General features: G+C 31.0%; 1 protein-coding gene across 1 annotated transcript; it reads right to left on the reverse strand.

Moving 5' to 3' along the window:
* Positions 1 to 4,492: 4,492 nt before the first annotated feature.
* LOC102590737 (zinc finger CCCH domain-containing protein 31-like) lies at positions 4,493 to 9,370 on the reverse strand. The gene is made up of 3 exons (XM_006343969.2): positions 9,099 to 9,370; positions 7,012 to 7,072; positions 4,493 to 5,474 (listed from the first exon to the last, which is right to left on the reverse strand). Exons 1-3 carry the CDS (start codon positions 9,169 to 9,171, stop codon positions 4,754 to 4,756), a joined length of 855 nt encoding a protein of 284 aa, XP_006344031.1. The 5' UTR covers positions 9,172 to 9,370; the 3' UTR covers positions 4,493 to 4,753.
* Positions 9,371 to 15,015: the final 5,645 nt, after the last annotated feature.

A 15,015-nucleotide genomic window follows, 5' to 3' on the forward strand; every position in this document is an offset into this window, starting at 1 on the left:
TCTTAACAAGCGTGGATTAAGTATTTTTAAAGATGTATGAAGTTGTATACAATCTGTATAAATACTGGAATAAACGAATCTTACAATTTAAAACAGAGATCATTAAATGTTGCACCAACATCAATTACATCTGGTTTTATTTTGTTTTTTTGAAAATGGATAAAATAAGACTTTTTAATTAATTTTAACAGATTAGAGTGAATTAAGGAAAACAAATATTCCTAATTAGTTTGAATCTCCTAAATTTATGCTAATTAATAATTATCATCAATCAATTCAAATTTAATTAATACATCTATTTCCATTTTTTCCGTTTTTTTTTAATTTTCGTTTATCTTTTTTTTAAAATAAAGTTTTTTCCAATTAATAAAAACATTTCTTTTTTTTGGTAAACTTGTTATAACCTGAAATTTTTAATGATATAGCTTGAAAGTCTAAATCTACTGCTATAGCTTGAAAATAGTACTATAATATATGTCATATATGAAATTTACACTAAATTAAATACATGTAGTTATCGAATAGTTCAAATTTTCCAAACCAACTTCACCGACTTAATCAGAAATCAAAACAACACATCAATAAATTTATATTTTTTTAGGAGAAAAAAAACATAAATGAATGAATTATCAAAAAAATCAAAAGTAAGATTTGCATAACTACATTCAAAATTAAATTTTGTAGATAAAAAAGAATACTATATATATGAACTACAAAATATTTTAAAAGAACTAAACTCACATCGAATTAAAGGAATGACAAAGTCATCATATGAAACCTTCAAAAAAAATTCTTAAGTTAGAGTTGTTGCTACCTAATATATATATATTTATATATATATATAGTTGTGCTAACAAAAAATATAGAAAAAAATGAAAACTCAAATGTCATGGGTTAAAGAGAGAATCATTTGTGCTAATTACTAATAATAGAGCCAAAAAATAAAATTATGTACCTCTAACGGGTGTTGAAAAGTAGCCACAAAAATCAATAATTTTTTTAAGAAAAAAATAATGAAACTGTGCATAGATAAAGTGATAGAAAGGATACCGAAAGGTAATACATAAATGCGTATTAACATATCTAATATAATAAAGAGGAAAAAAGGATAAATATATCTCCGAACGTTCAAAATTTGGAACGTATATACCCTTATGATAGACGGCGAGACATGTGACATCATCTCAATGACCCACCTAGAATTATTTAATTTTTAACCCAAAATTTAAAATATCCGTGACCCGGATAATTTAAATACCGACCCAAATTATTACCCACGGACTGACCTAAACGAAAAATTATAACGCACCAACTAACCCAAATGAAAAAAAAAAAGAAAAAAGAAAAAGAAAAAGGCAACAACAACCATTGCCTCTTTCATCTATTAATCACTTCTTCTTCAGTGAATTTTTTTCCAATTTCATCTTCTTCAATGTAAACTACTGCCTCTTCAATGCGTCTCTTCTTCTTAGTTTTTCATGACATGTCATTTTCAATTGTATTTTAGCATATTAGTGATGTTTTTCTTTCGATTATTGTTTTTGCAGAAGCAATCATTGGTTTGGGTATCAAGTGGAAGTTTCAGTAGTGTGAAGTTTGAAATTCGAGTATCCACTCATCGTCTAAATCGTTGTCTCTCCTGATCAGTTGAAAAGTGCGAGATACAAAATTTTAACATTACTTGAAAAAATTATTGAGTACCACGTCAAATTCCGTTTTCACCTCATCCACAACTGGAGCATCTGTTGTTGCTCTACCAGGGCGGCGACGACGGCAACGGGACTACCTCCTCCGATGCTTTGAAGGCGGCAAAAGGACGAGCGAAAGTTACTCGGTGTTGATGGAGTTTGGGAATGCGAATGAGGTGTTCAAGTGTTTTGGTGGGGAAGGAAATTGAAGCTTTTAATTAATTGGATCTTGAAAAATGAAGAACTTGGCTAGAAGTTCTTTGAGAAATCCGAGAAATCTAGAGAAGATGGAGAAGTGTTTTGGGTTATAATTTGGGGTGGGTATTATCTTATTTGGGTGGGTTTTAAAATTATTTTGGGTGGGTCTTTAAAATTATGGGTCAAAATTTAATAAATTTCGGATAGACATTTTAGATTGAGACACGTGTCCCTCCTTTAGTAGAAAGGGTATATACGTTCCAAATTTCGGACGGCAAGGACATGAGAGTTCTAAAAGTATAACGAAGGGTATTTAGATATCATTTTCGATAATTTAGGGATATATTTGTCCTTTTTCCCTAATAAAGAAGATAATTATTATGAGAGATGAAAAGTTAATTAATATGTATATTTAGACTTCTGTTCATAAACACATAATTGGGAGTAAAAATCATAATAACATAATTAGTGGGAGTTATTATATTTACATAATGGAGAGTTAGTGGAAATAGATGAATCATGTATTAATATGACGATTTATCATTTAAAATTTAACTTATAAAATAGTTTATAATATTTTAATTTAATGTAGGGTAAAATGGTAATCTAACTTTTGCTTAATTTTTTTTTTTCCATTTATAATAATATATGATTATTATTGTTATTGTTATTGTTATTAGTAGTAGTAGTATTATAATATATAATTCAAGTATTTCTAGATGATTAAAAAAATTAATTTTTTATAAAAATAAAAGGAAAATAAATGAAAATATAGATAGCTTAGAGCTTAAGATCCAATCTGTTTAAATTTAAAGACTAAGAAGATTTAAATTTGGATCCATGCCAAGGTGAACGACCACATCAGTCATCCATCGTGTGAGGAGACCAATGGAGAAGTATCAATAAATAAAGAATGGATTATATATGATGGTCATCAACCTTGAGAAAGTCCATGACAAAGTATTAAGGAAAGTTTTGTGTAGATGCCCGGAGACTAGAGGTGTATCAGTGGCCTATATTTAGGGCACTAAAGGATATGTATGAAGGAGCTCAAATGCGGATAAAAATGGTAGAAGGAAACTCAGAGCACTTCCATGTGGAGATAGGGTTACACCAGGGATCAACTCTTAGTCTTGCCTTCATATTAGATGAATTGACGAGGGATATTCAAGATGAAGTGTCGTGGTGTATGTTACTATCGGATGACATAGTATTAATTGACAAGACGTGCAGTGGCGCAAATGCTAAGTTATAGGTGTGGAGACAAACTTTGGAGATTAAAATGTTCAAATTTAGTAAGGACCAAGATAGAGTATGTGGAGTGCAAATTTCATGATGATGCATGAGTTAGGCATGGAAGTGAGGCTTGACACTTAAAATATTTCCAAGAGAGACAACTTCAAGTATCTTGGGTTTATAATTTGAGGGAATGGGACATCGACATGATATCACACATCATATTGGTGCAGCGTGAATGGACTAGAGGCTCGCCTCTGATGTCCTATGTGATAAAAAGGTACAGTCGAAACTCAAATGTAAATCTTATTGAGTGGCGGTTAGACCAACATTGTTGTATAGGGCAAATTGTTAGTCAGTCAAAAAATTCCACGATACTATTGTGGAGATAAGGATGTTGAGGTAGATATGTAATCATACTAGAGCGATAAAATTAGAAATGAGGTTATTCGGGATAAGGTGGAAGTAGCTTCAATAGTGGACAAGATGAGAGAAGTGAGACTGAAATGATTTGAACATGTGAAAAGGAGATGTGTAGACGCACCATTGAGGAGGTATGATAGGTTGGTTATAACGAGTACGAAGAGAGGCAGAGGTAAGCTAAAAAAGTATTGAAAAAATGTGATAAACAAAATATGATGCAACTTTAGATTACCGATAACGTATCTTTAAATAAAAGGATATAGATAACACATTAAGGTAGAAGGCTAGTAAAGGGGTGTTTTGAATTATTGTCCTTAGGGTCGCTAGTGGTTAGTATTATTTAGTTGAGCTTATCATTTTATTGTTTTCTATAATGTATCCTAGTTTGTTGTTAGTAAGTTTCAACTATCGCATTATATACCTTATCACTTGTTGTATTTTCTTTAATGTCTCCTTTGTACCTGAATTTGTTGCACTTGAGCCTATCATTGTTCAAAAATAATCTCTATACCTCCATGAGGTAGTTACCAAGTCTATGTACATTCTACCCTCCAAAGACCTCACTTATGAAATTTCACTAAATATGTTGTTGTTTGCATTAAAAAAATATTACATTAAACTAATGCGGTAGTAAATATTGGAACATAAATCTAATTTTTCCTTTCCTTCGCCGCCTACGCAATTTATGTTGAACAATCCTACACCAAAAGTGAATTCTATATAGAAAGAAATTTTGACCCAAAAATGAATTTAAAATATAAAGAAATTCTAATTAAAAGTGAATCTTAAAATTAAACAAATAAAAGATCAAATAATAATTCAAGAAAAAATAATAAATGACAATTTTAGTGAGTTTTAATGAAAGGACAGAAAGTTCAATCAACTTTTCTAAAAACCTTCATATTTCTAATATAGTATAGAATTATAGATATATAAAAATTAAAAGATTGTCTAACTTTATCCTTTTTTATAACTTGGGTTTTCAATCAAAATGGAATATAGCAGAAGAAGGGGGAAGGGGAGAGGGGAATAAAGCTAATAAACATGTCACAGCTAAAACTAGGTACTTCTGTTTTCCATTCAAATGACAGTTACTTAATACCACGAAATTGCGCATTACAAGAGACCAAAAATTGAGAATATTACAATGAGCACAATCGGGCTTTCCACATAGCAAGGGACTACAGAGACTAGGGTACCTGTAAAGCTCACCCCCCTGTTTTGCGCAATTCAGCATCACCATGGGCGAAGTGGCACCTTTCTCCAAAAGTGCAAGAACCTTTAGCAAAATTTTCGCACAGCTTAGTCTTGTAGTTGCTCATTGGAGGTGCAGGTCCACCCTGTACTGCAGGTGTTCTTCCTGGGCCACCAACTGACCCAAGGCTGCTGATCAGCTCTCTCACCATGGCGCTAGCCCGCGAAATTTGTTCAAATGTACCTTCAAGCTCAATGTTCCTCAGATTTTTATCTATTTCATGCTCACGGATTGCCAGCTTGGCTCCTGTCTGCCGACAGATCTGCTTAGAGTTCACTCCGCCCTTTCCAATGATGGGTCCCACATGGAAAGCATCCACGCTGATCTTTGCAATGGCTGACGTACCAAAGCTAGCAGCAGCTCCCGAAACAGGAGGCTCCCTTCGCCCGCCAAAACGGTCAGGAATAGGTCCAACACCCATGGCACGTGGTGATGGCACAATAGGCTTGCCAATTTCCCACTCCCCATGAGCAAAGCGGCATTTGTCCCCAAATTTGCATCCCTCAGCTGTGTTGAACTTGCTGCAAATTTTGGTTTTCACAGCGGGAGTATTCCCACTGGCAATAGGTGATGCTGGAGATGGTGCAATATTCATTATCTTGGCCACAGCATTATAGCCACCAGGAACATAATGAAGAAAATGGCAGTTCTCACCAAAAGGGCAGCCAACAGTGCTGCAGAAGAACAAGATCAAGTTCAAAAATCAGCCTAAAAGAAGATTTCCCATCTCATTTAGAAGCATGAATAACGCAGACAGCAGATCGCAAGCAGAATATCACTCTATCCACACAACTAGGCTAAAATATTAGCACAAGTACTCTCTAAATACAATGCAAATTCTCCAATTACACCTAACCAAGCAATAAGGATCTTTTCCCTGGGCTATTAAGTGAAGTTATCATGTTTGACAGTCATCACTTAAGATCGATTTAATCATGTAAGCCGGCTGCATGAAGTAGGATGCGGAGAGCCTAGAGTTATATAATATAATTTCCAAAGACAATGAGCATGAAGCAGGATTGGAGAGTCCAGATTATATAATCCAACTTCCCAGAAGATGAGCGCTTCTTGCCTTTTCCCGCTCGAAAGCAGACATTTTAGACTATTAGTTTGCACCGACATCAAATTTTGTTTTAAAAAACCAATAGAAAAGAAAAATCATTTAAAATAATACCCCTTCCCCCCTTGCAAAACTTCTCTAGCTTACAAACTTGGCTGGAAAAAATAAGAACACACAGAAAGCAAAGCAGACTGGCTGGACTTAAATGAGTTTAAAAAATAATTAACACATAAAACTCCCTCATCCATAGACAAAGTATCAACGCTTTTAGTGGGGAAAAGGCTAGGCCATATCTTTTGTGCAAATCAACAGTCATGACCCAAATAGTAGGACACCACTTCCATCTGATCTCATTATTCTTTTAAAATCAAAATAAAATCTAAAGCATATATACTTCTATGTTCTCCCAACCATCAAAGGGGACTCAGAAAACTTCACTGCAGAACTATTCACGTGATTAATGGCAACTGTTAGAGGATGCACAAAGGATTGAGGTAAACAGAATTGGAGCTTACAGATTCCCAAGTATTTCCATCTCAAAACTTTTAACAGTAATTCACGTATTAGGATGGTAAACCATCTTAGAATAGCTCTCAGACTGTCATAGCAAGTTCAAAAGATTATGGGCATCAAAATCATTAATATTAATTGATATTCCTATGCAGATTACAAGAGTTAAACTGGAAAAGTTAGCATACCTTGGTAAATAACAGGAAGAATCACATACATTCTATCTAATATATTACAGAAAGGACAATAACAACAGTCACAGTAATTATTAGGCAGACAATTAGATGATTATTGGGACATAAGAAACCATAAATGTCACGGAGTAACCATATTGTTTTCTCACTCCATCTCCATTACAGCTGGGAATGCTATCTCGGCAAAGATTGTTAACATTAGCTTGTATGTAACCTTTATAATTTCTCCGAATACGTAATAGCTGACAATATTTATCTCAGCAAAAAATATTATCATTATGCTTTTAGAGCTATTGGGAATCTCACGAGCAGAATATTTTCTTTTGGCGCTTGTGCCAAGTGTAGTAGTACTAGAAATTATGAATTGTTGCACTGGACATCAACTGAAGTCCACAATAAATTGAGGGTTACGCTTCAACATTACATTAGATAGGCAAAGATTTGTACCTGAAAAACTTTGTGCACGGCTTTGATTTGCTTCCTATACCACTTGATAACGAGTCCATTTCTGTTGCACCAAATTAATTATTTTTTTACCAGTTAGAATTTAGTGAGTTGTTTAAAATTGATGCTAGATTTAAATTAGACAGACATTATATTTCTTATTACCGGCATAACAATAATTACCTTGTGACATAAGGTGAATACTATAAGATACTCCACTCATCATACAAAGCAGACGTAACTATATTAAATTTCAATTTAGAGGTTCTTTAGGGTTTTCTATACAGGGGCAGACCCATGTGTACCCTTATGGGTGCTTAAGCACCCACCCACAAATTCAGTTAATTATGTAGAAGTTTCTTAAATTATGCCATATAGAATAGTTAGCACCCATTGTCCTGGAGAAGCTGGGCGCTATGGCCAAAAGGCAGGATTTTGGTTGTGCAAGGTCAAGGGTTCCATCCTTCTTTTGAACAATATCCGCTATTGTATTTTATTTTGGCTTTTACCGTATGTTAATCTGATATTTGTTCACATAATGTTCTATCTTTTCCTTCCTTTTTCAACCAAGTTTCACATTAATCTTTCTTTCCTTTTTATCACTTCTCATTCCTTGTTCTCCTTTTTTGTTCCTTTTCCAGTTTTTCCTAGTTCAAGTTAAATTTAGACAAAATAGATTTTTCTCTCACTTATTTATTTACCACTTATTTTTTTTATGACAAGGGAAACCGGCGACCACTACCCTGTGCGCAAGGTAAAACTCCCGCTCCTATGCAATAGTCCGCAAACCAGACAAGAGAGGTAACCCGCACTAGGCAAGTCCGGTGCAACGAGCTCGATCCAGAAGGCAGACCCCTTGCTTTCGCTGGCAAGGGGTTTCGAGCTTGAGAACTCCAACATGGAAGTCCCACGTTCTAACAAGTTTGTGCAGAAACTAAAACAAAATCAACTAATGACATCAAATTTATGAGAAAACCCTTCTAAAGGCAGGTCAGCAGTTCCTTGCCTAAGAATTCTTTTATTTATCATATTCACATTTCTTCCTTAGAATAGGTTAGTAATTACGCTGAACTGTTTGAAATGATATTAATCATATCTTTGATTAAGAGAGACCAATTCATTTAGACAGAAAATATAAAGTTAGGTTAAAAAGTGAAACGGAAAATGGAAGAGTTACTGGGACACATCACCCTCGTATACTTTTGGAATTTTTTTCTGTCAAGCTCCACACTCCCATAATATAATAGTAAATGTTTTATTCGTAAGCCTAGCTCTTGTTGGATATTATGTAAGGTTAGAAAAATATTACCATCAAAGAATATTATAGAAGATATCTAATTTGGACATTTCAAATTATTTAAAAAAATCTATTACATTGATACTTTGTATTTGTTTAAAAGACAATATTCTCTTGAATGGAATTTTCTTTTTTTCTGCTTTGACAGTCAACATAGAACATATCTAACCTATTGAAAAACAAAACAAAACTCATTTTGGTTTAATGATCATATGAACCAAAAATTGAATTGATTATACATAATTAACCCAAAATCAACTAAACTAATAGATTAATATTTCTTTTTACTGTGATTAGTTTAGGTTTACCCTTAATGCAAGAGAGCACCCATTATCTTTAAATCCCAGATCAACCATTGATTATACATAATTAAATGTTCATATAATAACATCCTTCCACAAAATATTCCAGCACATTTTAATATTTATACAAACCTTTTCACAGTTGAAGAATTCAAATTTATTTAACAACCCAAGAATAATAAATTTTGCTTCAACTAATCTAATTTTTCGCCCATCACTCTATATTTTCTTCAATTGCCAATAGGCAATAACATATTAAATAAATCAAACTCAGTTGCAGTCAGTTACAGAGGAGGGAGTAAGCAACACCAAGCCTTGGCGTGAGCTTTTCATCAAAACAAAATCCAATTTTTTGACAGATGAATAAAATTAGGAATAAAAAAGCCTATCAGAAATACAATAAAAATGCTTCTACAACCACAACATCACAAGAGAGTTGAAAGCAACCTATAGTAGATCTAAAAGTAAAAGCACAAAATATAAACACAAACCTGGCTTAGCCTTTTTGAAACCACCATTGCCATTAAAACCAGTTTCATTCCTGTTTCTCTTGCGGATATCCATGTCAAGTAACTCACAAATCCAAAGACGAATCAAAATTACGAAACAAAAAAACAACAAAGGGCAGGAGAAAACAGCTGGGGAAAAATCTCTAAAATGTTTAACTAGGGTTTTTCTAGAAAGGATAAGAAGAAAAGGGTATGGCGGTTCAAAAGAGAAGCAGCAAGCGGTGACATTTTAATAAATACTACCAACAAACCGTACCCAAAAAGTGATACCCAACCTTAAATTTATACCTAGTTTATTGTGGTAAATAAAATGAATATTCTTGGGACCCATTTAGCATTGCAACATTATTATCAATAAATTCCTATTTAGGTATAATTATAATTTAATGAGCATGTGTCTTATTTATTTAAGGGTTAATTTGATTATTTATATTTAATACATTTGACCTCTTATTATTTATTGAGTTATGAGTTACATCCTCCGTTCATTTTTACTTGTCTCACTTTGACTTGGCACATTCAATAAGAAAAGGGAAAATTAGCAAAATAGTCACAATCTTAACATAATTAGTAAAAATATCTACACTTTAAAATAATTATTCAAAATGTCAATATTTTAGAAAATAATTTGTATCCAAATATTATTATTTTTAGAGAAAACACATAAAGTGACACCTGAAGTTGTCCTGAATTTTCAAAACGACACCTTAACTATGCGGACGTCCTATTACCCCCTAAACAATCTTGAACTGATATTATTACATCATTTTTCGTCCATTTGACATAGAAAGTCTATGCACTCTCTTTAAAGAGCGTGACCAATGAATATAACTTTATTTTTTTAGGTATTTTGTTATAAAATATAATTTCTTGTTTTTCTTATTATTTTAACTTTTTTTCTTTGTTATTTTTCCTCTTTCTTCTTCAAAAATTCATTGTCATCTCCGTTAAAACTCTCCACTTTCAATGTCACATTTTTAACCACAATTTCGCCTCTTTGTTTTTTCTTTTTTTTTTTAACTATTATTAGTTTAAGTCTCTTTAATTTAAAACCTTTTATCTAATTTTTTAAAAAAAAAAACGAACAATTTGATGAACCCATTAGATTTCAAAATGATTAGGAGGTATCATTTAACTTTATTATCCGAATTTCATCAAGCTCTTTCAATTTTTGGAGAATACATTTATTCTTTCAAAATTATTATTTTAAATTTTAGTTATATGAAAAGAAGATAAATTAATTGATGATACTTTCAAATTTTTAAATTTTCTTAGAAAAATAATTAGTTTTGTTATCACTAACTCAACAAAGTTTGAAAAATAATGCACTGGAAGAGAGGAATTTGACGGGAGAAGAAGAAAAAAACAATAATGGAAAGGGACACAGCTTGACGAAGGTGGGGAAGGATGAAAGTGAAAGGTAAAAAAGAAGAAAGAAAGAAAGAAAATGGAGGAAGGAGGTCAGCTTGAAAGTGGGGGTGGGTAGAGTGGGATGGAAGGTGAAGTGAAATGTATGATGAAATTAAAATAAAAGTAATAAAAATAAAATAAGCAAAAGTAAGAGAGAGAAAAAAAGGTAAAGAAAAATTTAAAATGAAAAAAAATATATTTTAAATTAAATTAACACGTGTCCCATAATGATTGGTGTGTGATAACACTTGCTTTTTAAAAATTGAGATTGACCGAAAAATGATGTAATAGTTTCACTTTAAAATTGTTTAGGGGGCCAATAGGACGTCTGCATAGTTAATGTGTCTTTAGAAAATTCGAGACAACTTCAGGTGTCACTCTATGTTTTTCCTCTTATTTTTCTTTCTTTTTATTTTCAAAACAGTCCAACGTTGGACCAATTTCTAAATCACTAACCGGTAAAAAGGAAAAAAATGCATCCACTACTCAGTACCTTTCTTTCTAGGTTTTAACCTCAGTAAATTGTTTCTCCATCTTTCACGTTTTCACCTATTTTCTCTTTCTTCACGTTTTCACCATTGTTATCTCCCTTATTGTTGAAGAAACACTAATTCTTCAAGCTTCTCCCAATTTATTCAACAAATCTCTCAATTAATTCAAGAAATCTCTCAATTGATAAAGGTAATTTCGAAGTCACCAATTATTTAGTTAGATTTCTTTTGATTTTGTTTTCAAAATCACCAATTATGTTGTATTTCGGATTTTATATATTACGAATTTTCCGTCATTTAGAAAACGAAAAATAAGAAAACTAGTCACACTCCTAACATAATTAGTAAAAATATCTACACTTAAAAATAATTATTCAAAATGTCAATATTTTAAAAAATAATTTGTATCCAAATATTATTATTTTTCTTTCCTTTTATTTCTCAAAACAGTTCAACGTTGGACCAACTTCTACACCACTAACCGGTAAAAAAGAAAAAAATACATTCACTGTCCATTAACCTTCTTTCAAAGTTTTAACCCCAGTAAATTTTTCCTCTATCTTTTAATACGTTTTCACCTATTTTCTCTTTCTTCACGTTTTCACCATTGTTCTCTCGCTCATTGTTCATGAAAAACTAATTCTTCAAGTTTCTCCCAATTTGTTCAACAAAAAGTTCAATTAATTCAAGAAATCTCTCAATCGATAAAGGTAATTTCGAAGTCACCAATTATTTAGTGAGATTTCTTTTGATTTTATTTTCAAAATCACCGATTATGTTGAATTTTGAATTTTATGTATTACGAATTTTCCATAATTTAGAAAAGGGAAAATTAGAAAACTAGTCACACCCCTAACATAATTAGTAAAAACATTTACACTTGAAAATAATTATTCAAAATGTCAAAATGTCAATATATTAGAAAATAATTTGTATCCAAATATTATTATTTTTCTTTCCTTTTATTTCTCAAAGAGCCCAACGTTGGACCAACTTCTACACCACTAACCAGTAAAAAAGAAAAAAAATACATCCACTACCCATTACCCTTCTTTCTAGGTTTTAACCCAAGTAAATTTTTTCCCATCTTTCACGTTTTCACCTATTTTCTCTTTCATCACGTTTTCACCTTTATTCTCTCACTCATTGTTCAAGAAAACCTAATTCTTCAAGTTTCTCCCAATTTGTTCAACAAATCTCTCAATTGATAAAGGTAATTTCGAAGTCACCAATTATTTAGTGAGATTTCTTTTGATTTAGTTTTCAAAATCACCAATTATGTTGTATTTCGGATTATGTATTACAAATTTTCCATTATTTAGAAAAGGAAAAAATTAGCAAACTAGTCACACCCCTAACATAATTAGTAAAAACATTTACACTTTAAAATAATTATTCAAAATATCAGAATTTTAGAAAATAATTTGTATCCAAATTTATAATTTTTCTTTCCTTTTATTTCTCAAAACATCCAACGTTGGACCAACTTCTACACCACTAACCGGTAAAAAAGAAAAAGAAATTCATCCACAACTCATTACCCTTCTTTCTAGGCTTTAACCTAGTAATTTTTTTCTCCATCTTTCACGTTTTCACCTATTTTCTCTTTATTCACATTTTTACCATTGTTCTCTCGCTCATAGTTCAAGAAAAACTAATTCTTCAAGTTTCTCCTAATTTGTTCAATATATCTTTCAATTAATTCAAGAAATCTCTCAATTGATAAAGGTAATTTCGAAGTCACCAATTATTTAGTGAGATTTCTTTTGATTTTGTTTTCAAAATCACCAATTATGTTGTATTCAGATTTTATGTATTACGAATTTTTCGTCATTGAGAAAAGAGAAAATAAGCGAACTAGTCACACCCCGAACATAATTAGTAAAAACATCTACACTTTAAAATAATTATTCAAAATGTCAAAATGTCAATATTTTAGAAAATAATTCATATCTAAATATTATTATTTTTCTTTCCTTTTATTTCTCAAAACAGTCCAACGTTGAACCAACTTCTACACCACTAACCAGTAAAAAGGAAAAAAAATACATCCACTATCCATTACCCTTCTTTTTAGGTTTTAACTCCAATAATTTTTAATCCCATCTTTCACGTTTTCACTTATTTTTCTTTCTTCACGTTTTCACCATTGTTTTCTCGCTCATTGTTCAAGAAAAACTAATTCTTCAAGTTTCTCCCTATTTGTTCAACAAATCTTTCAATTAGTTCAAGAAATCTCTCAATTGATAAAGGTAATTTCGAAGTCACCAATTATTTAGTGAAAGTTCTTTTAATTTTATTTTAAAAATCACTAATTATGTTGTATTTCAGATTTTATGTAGTACATATTTTCCGTCATTTAGAAAACTAGTCTCAATCCCTAACATAATTAGAAAAAACATCAACACTTTAAATAATTATTCAAACTGTCAATATTTTAGAAAATAATACATATCCAAATATTGTTATCTTTCTTTCTTTTTATCTCAAAACAGTCCAACATTGGACCAGCTTCTACACCACTAACCAGTAAAAAAGAAAAAAAAATACATCCACTACCCATTACCCTTCTTTCTAGGTTTTAACCCCAGTAAATTTTTTCCCATCTTTAACGTTTTCACCTATTTTCTCTTTCTTCACGTTTTCACCATTGTTCAAGAAAAACTAATTCTTCAAGTTTCTCCCAATTTGTTCAACAAATCTCTCAATTAATTCAAAAAATCTCTCAATTGATAAAGGTAATTTCGAAGTCACTAGTTATTTAGTGAATTTTCTTTTGATTTTGTTTTAAAAATCACCAATTATGTTGTATTTCGAATTTTATGTATTACGGATTTTCCGTCAAAAGAGAAAAATTAGCAAATTAGTCACAATCCCTAACATAATTAGTAAAAACATCTACACTTTCAAATAATTATTCAAAATGTCAATATTTTAGAAAATGATTTATATCCAAATATTATTATTTTTCTTTCATTTTATTTCTCAAAGCAGTCCAACGTTGAACCAACTTCTACACCACTAACTAGTAAAAAAAAAATAAAAAAAAATAAAAAATAAATAAATATATATATATATATATATCCACTACCCATTACCCTTCTTTCTAGGTTCTAACCTCAGTAAATATTTTCCCATCTTTCACGTTTTCACCTATTTTTTCTCTTTCTTCACGATTTCACCATTGTTCTTTCGCTTATTGTTCAAGAAAAAACTAATTCTTCAAGTTTCTCTCAATTTCTTCAGCAAATCTCTCAATTAATTCAAGAAATCTCTCAATCGATAAAGGTAATTTCGAAGTCACCAATTATTTAGTGAGATTTCTTTTGATTTTATTTTCAAAATCACCGATTATGTTGAATTTCAAATTTTATGTATTACGAATTTTTCATAATTTAGAAAAGGGAAAATTAGCAAACTAGTCACACCCCTAACATAATTAGTAAAAACATTTACACTTGAAAATAATTATTCAAAATGTCAATATATTAGAAAATAATTTGTATCCAAATATTATTATTTTTCTTTCCTTTTATTTCTCAAAGCAGCCCAACGTTGGACCAAATTCTACATCACTAACCGGTAAAAAAGAAAAAAATACATCCACTACCCATTACTCTTTTTTCTAGGTTTTAACCGAGTAAATTTTTACCTCATCTTTCACGTTTTCACCTATTTTACTCTTTCTTCACGTTTTCACCAATATTTTTCTAAATTATTCCTATTAAATGATGTCTTTAAAAATGATCTGGAAAATAAATATTTAATACTGAGGCTAAAATATGAAAAAAAATTATTGTCTTTCTTAATAAGTCAAAAGCGACAAGTAAAAATGAATCTATTTTAGAAATAAGTGACAAGTAAAAATGGATGGAGAGAGCATATTAACTTTACTACGTATAAAACTTTTTTTAGCTATTTTTATATTTACATAGTATAAATAAATAAATATTATCATAATTTGTTTTCGAATTTTGAGTATGGATTACAATAACAAG

This window comes from Solanum tuberosum, unplaced genomic scaffold, assembly GCF_000226075.1.
Source record: "Solanum tuberosum cultivar DM 1-3 516 R44 unplaced genomic scaffold, SolTub_3.0 scf00052, whole genome shotgun sequence".
Classification (NCBI taxonomy): domain Eukaryota; kingdom Viridiplantae; phylum Streptophyta; class Magnoliopsida; order Solanales; family Solanaceae; genus Solanum; species Solanum tuberosum.